The following is an 11,419-nucleotide window of genomic DNA, read 5'->3' as shown; positions in this document are numbered from 1 at the left end:
TCTGGTCTTGCTGATGTGGTTGGAAAGCAAATCATGACCTGATTTTGCAGTTTTATCCTCTCCAGTGTCATCCCATGGCTTGGATTCAGTCCCTTTGTACCCTTAAGAATCTCACTATAAGGGGCAGAGCTATTCAGTAACACCTCATGTGCTTTTGCTCCATTTGAGATACTCTGTGGTCCCTTGCATTCAGTGAGGTAAGGAGGTGGAAGAAGGGAGGATGGAAAAGGCAAGCATGCCATGTCAAATTGAAGGTAGTCAAGGAAACTTGATGGATGAGTGACGTTTTGAGGGAGTGAAAAGTAAGCAGAGATGAAGCTAGTGTGTGTGGGAATCAATTCAGTAAAACTTGGGAATGAAGGTAAGACATAATTGACTGACACAACAGCAGAGCTCTCAAAATTTCCTTCTTCTAGGTAATTACTTCTACTTACCAATTGTCAAAAAAAGAAAAAGAAAAGTATCTTTCTTTTTTAGTTTTGTCTCTTTTGTTGCCTATGATGCTTAAAAAGAGAAATTTCCACTGAAAATTGTGTTTGTATTGCATTTTTGTCTGTTTCCTTTAAAGAGAATGAACAAACCATAAAAATTATATTCACCCATCTTCTACCTCATGTCCTTTCCCTAGTCCATTTCCAAATCAAAATTATTTCAGGAAATATCCTTTACAGTTGTTTCTTTGGTTTAATTAAACATTTTTATTCCTACTAGTTGTTGCCCCAATAGTTCCTGCGCCTAGTATTAGTTGCAGCTAAGACCGTAGGTCACTCTTGTCAGTCTCCATGGAGTTCTGTAGAGTCAAAAGGGTTTATCAGAGTACGGAGTTAATCAGTCACTTGCACCTTCACCCCTGAGGGAACACCCTGTCCTATTTTCTCAAATGTTGCATAAAGCTTTTCTGCATTGTAGAAAGACAACCTGTATCTCTTTGGGTAGATTTAAACAGGGACGCAGACATGACCCGAAACAGTGAAAGAATCATTGAAATAGTGGACAAATGTTTTTCAGAGGGTGACAAGATGGCCCCAGAAGACATGCTGTTTTCCTACAGAGGTATTTTATACCCAGTTACAATTAGCAGCCCGCAGACTTTGGAAGCTCTGAAATCCTTTGAAGCCAGGAGCGATGATGTGATACTAGTTGGTTATCCTAAATCAGGTAAGTGTTGTCTTGATCAGTAGTCAAGTACACAGTGTTACAGTCCTGAAGTTGATTATTTAATGCTGTCACTTAATACAGCAAGAATTCCTGAGAAAAGCTTACGATGACATCAGACTTCAAAGAATAATGAATTTAAGTTGTAAGGCATATCTGAAGCTCAAATAATGCAACCCCCTGCTCAAAGCATCCTGTTGGCTTTACAGAAATATCTTAATATGTAATTTGCAGAAAAGGTGGAAGTTGATCCTTATCACATCCCCTTTGTGTGCAACCTCTAGAGCTGTATGTAAGCAGAACAGGTTTATATGTGTGAGGATCCACCTAGACACCGCAGGGGGTGTTAGTTGAAAACTGAGGTTTGGTTCTCCAAACCCAGATCCTCACACACGATTTCTCCCAGGCTGCAGTGGCCAAGACAACAAAGTCTGGTGCAAAGATGATGTCAGGAATGTGATGGTCTGGTGGCTTGGCTGATAACCCTTGTGCTGCCAGTTACAGAAGCCTAGCTGGGAATTGTGAATGAGACCAAACTGTATCAATAATGAAGTGACCATAAATTGAAGCTGGTTGGGAAGAGGGTTCCCAAAGCCAGCACTGTGGAAAGAAAGCAGAAGGAGAAAATATATGAATCAGTTGGCCCAGTGCTAGGACCAACATGGCTCTTGAGTAATTTCCACAGGCAGTAGTGTGTAGTAACCAAAAAGGTGAGAAGTTGAAAAGAGTTTAAAAGAGCAATAGAGGTCTGCTTCTACTTCTAGCAAGGGATGTGATGTGACCCTGATATCTGCTTGACAGCTCTGCCCCTTAGACCTTAGGCACACCCTTGTTGATTATTAACCAGGGCTGGGATTTACCCTCAGCTGGCAACTCACAGCTCAACTCAGTGGCCCCATGGGGCCACTCACTCTTTCACCCGCAAGGGCAAGGGGGAGGGAAACAGAGTGAGAGGAGTCTTGGGGTGAAATAAAGACAGTTAAATATGTAAAGCCAGAGCTATGTGTGCAAGCAAAGCAAAGTAAGGAATTCATTCTATCCTACTGGCAGTCAAATGTTCAGCTGTCTCCAGGGCTCCATCACCCATGACGGTGCCATGGTAAGACAAGTGCCTTAGCTCTCAGCATCTCTTTCCTTCTTCTTGCCTCAAATGTTATTGCTGAGCATGGTTCCATATGGAATAGAATAGTCCTTGGATGAGTTGGGGTCAGCTGTCCCATCTGTGTCCCCTTTTAATTTCTTGTGCACCTGCAACCTGCTCTCCAGCAGCTCAGTGTGAGAATCGGAGGAGGCCCTGACACTGTGTAATTACTGCCTAGCAACAACTAAAACATCTCTGTGTTACCAACGTTGTTTTCAGCACAAATTCAACACATAGCTCCATACCAGCTACTATGGGGAAAGTGAATTCCATTGCAGTGAAAACCAGGACACACACACTTGTTGAAAGGTTAAAGTACACCATTGAGCCAAACAGGTTGACTTGAAAACATTTAGACAGGATACCATCAGCCAGGTTTACATGAAAAACTGAAGTGGAATGGATGTCCTACTGGCGTCTTTGTCCTTTCAGGAACCAATTGGCTTGAACAAATGGTGAAGGAGTTGGCAGATGCCAAATATACAGAAGAGGAAATGAAAGAGAGAATAAATGCTGAAAAGAAGCTAGAGACTTTTCAGCGTCTAGAATTTGGGGATCCTGGGGTATATGAGGTAAGCAGGAACTGAAAATACTGTCGTTGCTCTTCCTACAGGGAGTAATAGCTGAAAGACAATGGCTGATCTCAGAGGTAATGGAGAACCCAGAACCATAACAACAGCTACGGTCTGCAGAAGTAGCATGTACTAGTGCTTCTGGTGTCCCAACACAAGGGCATCAGATGGGAGACAGGACTGAGAAGGCACAGGGTTCTCCTGCCATCGACCCAGTAACTTTAATTAGTAAGACCTTTTTCTAAGGTGTCCTGTTCTTCGGCCTGTGCCATGTGAAATGGTGCTTGGTGGCAGAGGTTGGCAGAATCCTACACCACCAGTGCATCCCTGTGGGTTTTCCAAGTTATAAGATACATCTCTGGTCTCACCTTTTCTTATAACCTGCAATAACTGAACAGGCACACCTCATAAAAGTTGAATAAGCTACTTCTGTCTTGTTACATTTCTTCTCACTTTCTTTAAAGAGGATGAAACAGCTTCCTTCCAGAAGAATTATAGTAACCCATCTGAGACCTGATCTCCTGCCTCCATCCATTTTCCAAAGCAAGGCTAAGGTGAGTATTCTCTTTGCATCACACTGCAAAATCTTTCCATCCTAAATTAGCTTTCCTCTGTGTGAGATATCTTTCCTGCATTTTCACCTGAGCTGGTCAATACACAGCCACATTTCCGAGGTTGAAGAGATAGATCTGTGTGCCAAGGCTGTGAACAAACACCCTCTTCCAGCTGCAGCTTTGCTGACTATTGGTGGGCTTGTTGCTGAGTGTGACTGTCCTTTCAGATCTCCTTCAGAAAGATGCTTCCAGGTTGGTGGTAGAAACCTGAGCAAGGCATGGAGTAATTCTGTCTGGTTTAACTTGCCTTCAAAACCAAGGTACCTGTAGAAAGCCCACCACAGGCTGTGGGTAAGATAATCTTAGATGGGAATTATTGCAGAGAGAAGCTAGGCTACATGTAGAGACTGTGGCACTTTTGTTCAGTAGATCATGAACTCATTTGTCTGAATTGGAACTAGGTCAGAACTGTCTTGAGGGAATCACTGAAAAGCTTCTTGTTTTTAGCCTGAAGCTTAGATTAGCAACAAGTGATCTGCCAAAGCTCTGATTTCTTACTCAAGAAAAGGAATTAGACCAGAATTAGATGGGCTGGTGCATTTTAGTGGACAAGTAAGCTAGCAGACAACACCAAGTTGGGTGGGAGTGTTGATTTGCTGGAGGGTAGGAGGCTCTGCAGAGGAATTTGAAGAGATAATGAGCTGAGGCCAATTATATGAGGTTAAATAAGGAAGACTTGGATCCTACATAGTGGGGTCACAACAACCCCATGCAACAATAAGGACTGGGGGCAGAGTGGCTAGAAAGCTGCTCAGTGGAAAAGGACCTGGGGGTGCTGGTTGACAGTCGCTGAACATGAGCCAGAACTGTGCCTGGGTGGACAAGAAAGCCAGTGGCATCCTGACATGGATCAATAATAGTGTGGTCAGCAGGACCAGGGCAGTGATTGCCCCTCTGTACTTGGCACTGGTGAGGCCACACCTTGAGCACTGTGTCCAGTTTTGGGCCTCTTACTACAAGGAGGACACTGAGGTCGTGGAGTGTATCTAGAGAAAGGCACTGGAGCTGGTGAAGGGTTTGGAGTGTAAGTCTTAGGAGAAACAGCTGAGGGAGCTGGGGTTGTTTAGCCTGGAGAAAAGGAGGCTCAGGGGGGACCTTGCCACCTGAAGGGAAGTTGTAGATAGGTGGAGCTTGGTGTCTTCTCTGAGTAATGAGTGACAGGCCAAAAGGAAATGGCCTCAAGTTGCACTGAGGGAGGTTTGGATCTGGATATGAAAAAAAATTCTTCATAGAAAGGGTTGCTGAGCATTAGAAATGGCTGCCAGGGAAGTGTTTGAGTCACTGTTCCTGAAGGTATTTTAAAAAAATGTGGATCTGGTACTTAGGGACATGGTTTAGTGATGGACTTGGTAGTGCTTGGTTAATGGTTGGACTTGATGACCTAAATGATTCTGTGATTCAATGACTCTATGTGATATGTCAAGAAGATGGCATTTCGGTCAGTCAAAAGATGTATTTTCGTCTTCTAGATCCTTGTGCTAGTTCGGAACCCCAAGGACACGGCTGTCTCCTATTACCACTTCTGCAACAACCTACCATTGACGCCATCCTTTGCCTGCTGGGATGAGTACTTTGCAGACTTCATGAATGGAAAATGTACTTTGCCCTACAGAGAAATCCTCTGGCATTTCTCCTAACATGAGTGGCATACACAGGGCCTTGTGCATGGGAATCCTTCTGTGACATACCTTACCAAGGCACTCCCAGAACAGGCAGACAGGCCCCTGTTATGGCAGAAACAGAGTACAAGAGAATCAGAGTTTTGTCTCTCACTTAGAATTGAGAGATCATGAGAAAACTTTAGCCTGACTTTTCCATTCCCACAATTGTGGTTTGCCGTATCAAGTGGACAGACCTGGGCCATGCTGCACGGACCTCAGAAGAAAGAACAGATATGTTGAGCTGGTCACCCCTTCACCATTCTAAAGCCACACCTAGAAAGCTGTCTGAGCTGACTCCTTTGATTTGGTTAAGGGTCTGTATGGGGGAGTACTCTTGACAGTTATGCCTCTTGTTTGTTTGCAGTGGCCTGGGGATCCTACTTTGATCACCTAGTGGAATGGAACAAATACATTGACAACGAGACGATCATGACAATAAGCTACGAGGAACTCAAAGAGGTGTGGCATTCCACCCAGCTCTTCCTTGATGAGTGTGCTGTGCATCCCTCCTGATATGTATGCGTGTGGGAAAGTAGAAACTCTTGGGGCAAGTCTGTCTGCCCCTTTAGAAGGATGAGTCTTTCATGAGTTACTCATTTATGTTTGGGGCAAGCCCATGGATGTTAGGAGGAGGATAGCCTTGCCTATTTGTGAAAGGAGTTTTATCTGGGAGAGGCACAGATTTTGGGAAAGAAGAAAAGGCCTTGAAACTGGGGCCAGAATGTGTCGGTTTCCTGGCCTGAAGAGTTTTTTGTTAGAGCTCTTGGAAATCCTTGGTGACATTGCGAGAGACAGCTTCCCCTGCTGGGCTTCCCACAGGGTGCTGGCTCTATGCCACAGCCAGTGTCAAATCTCTTGGTTTCACCTCTGTGCTATGTTCCTTTGGACAGGACCCAATACTGGGGATGAAAAAGATTGCTTCCTTCTTTGGATTTTCCCTGTGTGAGGAAGATTTTTCCAGAATTGCCAAGAAGACCAGTTTCAAAGCTATGAAAGAGAAATCCAGTGAAACACATGGAAAGTTTGGGGACATCCTTTTCCGGAAAGGTGAGTCTCTGCAAATGGAGACCTACCTTCTGAAGGAGAACTCCAGAAGGAGTTTTGAGCATGTTACTTTACTTAGCCATGAACTCATTGGACTGTCTGGGTGAGTTCTCTCCTGTGGTGCCACCTCTACAAAAAGCTTCTGCTGTTGACAGGATTTGGGGGCTGAGAAACTTTATCAGAGTTCCAGTCTTAATGTCCTCAGTCATTGCTTTTGTTTTGCTGTCTTTTTCTGTAGCAGCCCTGCTTTCTTAGGTAAGTGAGGTGCCAAGGTGAGGGCTGGCACTGGTATCTTCCTGCTACCCACTCAGCGAGAGCTTTATATGTCTCCTCTCAATGGGCATGTCAGTGGTGGTCCCAGAGATGGTCTCTCACAGGCCTGTGTCAGAGCTCTGGCAGCCTTCCTGCTCCCCATGACCTCAAGAGTCTTTGGTTTCTGAGTACTGCAAACACAGGCTTTTAAAAATCCATTTCTTTCACCACTCCTTGGAGGAAGAGGGATTTAGCCAATCTCCTCTATACCACTTACCCCCCAAAAAATTTCTCCCTTCAGAGGAAGTAATTAATGAATGAGCTTTCCCTTGTGACAAAACCAGATTCCCCTTTTTCTGTGTAAAAGCTTCATGAAGTCACCTTGGAAATCCCTTTCTGGGGAGGGAGCACTTGCAGGCAGCTAACCAGAAATGCTCCCTGTTGTCTAGCTACAGCCTTTGCTTCTGATCTTCAATACCTTTCCTCTCTCAGGCAGTCAGATGTCTCAGGGCATTTAATGTCATCCTTCCTGCCTTGTGTAGTCAATGACTCTGTCTAACTGCTGCCTAGGTATTATTTTCTCTCAGGAGCATCTCCCTTCAGTTTTTGGTACTCATACACAGGGGTTGTTGGAAACTGGAGAGACGTCTTCTCTGAGGCTCAGAATGAAGAAATAGACCGGAAATTTCAAGATTCCCTAGGAGGAACAAAGATAGCAGCAAAGATAAAATATGATGTGTACTGCAAGGCCTGAAAATAAGCAGATGAATAGCATGGCAGCAAGTGATGTTCCAAAGGTGATTCTCCAAAGGTGGATAGTCCTCATTTTTCCTTCCCATGAGAGAAGAAACCCCTCTGAGAACTACCTGGTACCTCCAAGAATTTGGTAGGTAATTCTTAGGTGTGTCTGGGGTCTAGACCTTGTGCTTTGATTGATGTAGCCAAATAAAATGTGTGTATACCTCAAGTGAATGCCTGGCATCCTTTCAGGAGGGAGATGGTGCACAGACATCATGGCACTGGTCTGGTGGTATCCCTGCCTTTGCTTCTTGGCCTGAAATTATGTATGAGGCCCCTGCAGGTCTTGTTAGTGAGACAGAGGGATCAATACAGAGCCTTCCCTCTAGCACAGAGTGGAATTGACTTGGATATATGGTGTGGGTCGGAACCACCAAATGTCTATAGAATAGGTAGAATATGTTTGTCTGGGTTTAGATCCATCATAGCTGCCATGGTGTTGGCAGGTCAGAAAGGCCTTTGATACTTTGGCAAACTTCACACATTGGTATGGCAAAGGGTGGAACTTCTAAAGATCAAAGAGCCATGAACTCTTAAGTAACAAACAGCTATATGCTTTTTGGAGCGTTTTACTCCTGTTGGACTCTCTGGGATGGTAAGAGGCAAGTAGAAAGAATCACAACATTCAAATGAGAGGACTGAAGGAAAGAAGCCCCTTGATGACCCTAAGCTAAACTAGCTAAACTATGAGAGTGGCATTTATTTGACAATAAATACACTTATGCTACGTAGGTATGTTTTCCACACCCTCCTTGCTGATGTCTATGTCCTTGCTACATCTCTGCAGAATGTCACAACCTTGTCTATCACCCTTGTCACAACCAGTCTCGTAGGAAACCACAAAAGCCAAGAAGGTGTCTGTCTGGCAAATGGAATTTGGCTCCTTGGAAGAGGGATTCCTCTGGCATATTCCTAGGTAGATTTACCAGCGGACTCTTACACTGAGCTAAGATTAAATACTGAGCAAACAGAAACCACAAATGTAATTTACAAAACTGGGACATTTTTAAGTCCCTGTCAAAGTGCTGACTGTACCTGCACAGCTCCTCGGGACTACCCCTACCATGCCCATGGCCCAGGGGTCCATGCTAACCCCTGTTCCAGGCTCTCAGCCCCTGCTCCAGTGATGGTGCAGCAGGGTCAGGCTTCAGCTCCACACAGTCTGCCCTGCCTGACCACGGGCCCTGCCAAGCTGGACACATCCACAGACCCACATCCTGGCCAATCCTCAGCCCATCACCTTCCCCAGGAGAGTGTCCAATGTCTGGGCTGGGGCTGCCCAAGTGCCCCTGGCTGCGGTGCCCCTGGCTGGACAGTGGGATGTGCTCTGGCTGCCATGCTCTGCGTCCCCTGTGTGACAGGGAAAATGGGAAGTGATGCAGATTCAGCTCTGAAGGGTCACTCAAAGCCTGCTTTCCAGGCAGATTTTCTAAATGTGTGTGCAAGAGCTGTGCATGTAAAAAAGCTCTGCGTGGACAGGTGTGTTTGTTTAAATGTGATGATTCTGGGTTTGTAGGTTTCCATTTCCAGAAGAGTAGGACTTTTTCTTATTCTGGGCTTCCATGGATGAAAAGAGGCAAGTGATCATGACCTGTAATTTTTGGAACTATCAACAATATTACCTGTTACTTAGTACAGTATATAATTTACCATATGGTGATATCAAAAGCTATCTAGGCAACAGAAAACACTGCGTAATCTCTGTGTCTGCAAGGAGTTGAACAAGGAGTTAAAGAAGGGAACAAGCCTGATCAGAAATGGGAAAAAAATCACTGAAATACTCAAAAGGCATTTATTAAGATAAAGAGGTGACATCTTAAGGTCCATTGGTTTGGTTTTTCTTCTGCAAAGATTTTTTGCAGCTTAAGGGCCCTTAGCAGTCCAGAAACTTAGGAACCTCTGAAGTTCTTGTAAACCAGAAGTGATGATGTGATTCTCACCAGATTTCCTAAAATGGGTGAGTCCTTCTTGCTTGTTGAAGTGTCCATTGCTGCAGTACAGAATTGCATGGCTTCACATAACACAGCAACAGTGCCCATGATGAATTCAGATTTCTGTGGAGGAACAGGAGCAGGGGTTACTCCCTGGAGGAAGTCAGAGGGTGCTTCCATAGGCTTTCTTCATTGCAGGATGTAGGTAATTTCTTGGTGCTGGGTGGAGCTACAGGCTCACCTGCCACCCAGACTCTAGGACCCTTTTCCTCTCCCCATGCCTTTCAGTCCCAGCATTTGGGTTTACTGGTTACATTCACATTTTCTCCAAATCACATAGAGAAATAACAGGCCATTTGAGGGGAAAAAAAAATAGGAGTTGGTATTTGATCTGGATTACATCTCCTTCAATGCTCCACTTGAATTCTTTTTTTTTTCTCAGACAGAAAAGGTATAAAATTGTCTTATGTAAATATCATAGGTAATTTAGTGATAATGTGATGTCTGAGTTGTAGCATCTCCAATTTCCAACCAATCTTAAAAAAAAAAACAACAACTGTGTTAGAAAAAGCTTTATGTGACTTATTTTAAATATAATATGCTCTAGATTCAACTCACTTAATTAGATGATGTGGTGGTGAATTATGGGTGAGCTGAGAGGGGTGCAGCCAAACTTTCAGGTCTACAGAGGGAAAGGACTTTTGGCTTCCAAGCAACATTTTTCACAGAAATTATTGCAAAATGACTTGTCAGATGAGCTCAGACTCTCTTGAGGATTAAAAGCCTGAAACTGAATTTGGTTATTAGTTGACAAGGTAATGGTTGCACAGAAACTCTTCTGAGAACTAGTGAAAGCCTTGGATGGAACTGAAATAATTTTAGTCTGTGAAGACTGTTACTTTTGACTGATTCCTCTAATTAAAAAAAAAAATTCTTTTCAGAAATTGATCAATTGTATTTCCTTTTCACAAAGTTTTCATTCCAAGCTGTTTAGATTTACTTCTAGAAATACAGTCATCAGTCTTTGCTGATTTGTGAAATCTTATAGTTTCTCATCTGATGTTACCCTATTTAAAGGATTTCCTTCTTCTGACCTCTCAGTCTACGTATGCTTGTGAGTGCGCAGGCTGGAAACCTTGTCTGTAATGAAAGTCCCTTCCTACGGCATGCAGTTTTAAATCTTTTTCCTTTGCTTTATTTAGGTTCATCTATAGTTCATCAAACTATCTTTTTCTAGTAAAATGCTTACTTTGTTTCTGGTCCTGTTAAAGATAATAAAAAAATTATCTTTCAGAAGATAATTCAGTCTCATGTCTTGCTCCGCTTGTGCCTTTTTGAAGTAAGGCTAAATCTTTTTGATTTGATCTGAAACTATATAGTATTTTCATACAGATTAGTTTTTAATTTGCTGTGTAAAATGTCTTTTCTGAGACTGCATGTAGACTTTAAAGGGGTGATTATACATTTCTGAATGTGGTGCCATTTACAAAGACTAAGGACACACATTCTTTTTCAGTCGTGGCTCCATAGGCTACTGTTGCCTTCCCTCATCCCTGCAAAAGACAAATGTTCCCTCAAATTTCATTGCAGAGCTGCTCCCTGGCCTCTTTTATCCCAAGTAATCCAGACTAAGATACCTTTAAACCAGCTGTGAAAGGATCTTCAGTTGTCCAAAGCTTAGAGGTGAACCTAACTAGACCTTTTTTTTTTTTTTTTTTACAGTGGACAGACCATAATCATTGAGGACTGTAAATTTCTAAAGGCTACATTTATATTTAGTTAACTCGGACAGTCAACGTTTAAAATACAGAAACTCAGTTTCCTCTGAGTGAGAACATAAAAATATAACAGACCTTTCTCCTCACATTCTTTGTCTCAGTCCAGCAACATTTTGTGGCATTTCGGGTTGCAGCAGGCCCCACGCAGGCTGAATATTCCTTCGAAATCTGAGCTCATGGCTGCCCCAAAGGCTAGGCTTACTTCCCACTTCTGACTGCAGTTGTCTGCTCCTTTTTTTGCATAAGCTCTTCTGTTTGTTAGGCACCCCCAGCTTTCTGAAACAGCACAAAACACTCACTTTTGGTGGCAGCAAGCTGTCTGATTGACCCAGTTGTCTTGCACAACCTCACCCTTGGTGTCTCTGGGTCACTAAGAAAGAATTTCTTGCTTCAAAGACTTGGCTCTGTCATTTTGTGCTTCTTGCAGGCGTCTGCTAATATCTGCCCTCACTGCAGGCTTCCTCCCCACTGGG

The 11,419-nt window shown here is 43.6% G+C and overlaps 1 protein-coding gene across 1 annotated transcript; it reads left to right on the top strand.

Moving 5' to 3' along the window:
* Positions 1–878: 878 nt before the first annotated feature.
* LOC119699290 (sulfotransferase 6B1-like) lies at positions 879–7,408 on the top strand. The gene is made up of 7 exons (XM_038132560.1): positions 879–1,158; positions 2,729–2,868; positions 3,333–3,422; positions 4,952–5,078; positions 5,508–5,602; positions 6,034–6,190; positions 7,063–7,408. Exons 1-7 carry the CDS (start codon positions 957–959, stop codon positions 7,191–7,193), a joined length of 942 nt encoding a protein of 313 aa, XP_037988488.1. The 5' UTR covers positions 879–956; the 3' UTR covers positions 7,194–7,408.
* The last annotated feature ends 4,011 nt before the right edge of the window (positions 7,409–11,419 follow it).

Source organism: Motacilla alba, chromosome 3 (assembly GCF_015832195.1).
Source record: "Motacilla alba alba isolate MOTALB_02 chromosome 3, Motacilla_alba_V1.0_pri, whole genome shotgun sequence".
Classification (NCBI taxonomy): domain Eukaryota; kingdom Metazoa; phylum Chordata; class Aves; order Passeriformes; family Motacillidae; genus Motacilla; species Motacilla alba.
The sequence above is the reverse complement of the archived record's forward strand: the minus strand, read 5'-3'. Positions and strand labels throughout refer to the sequence as shown.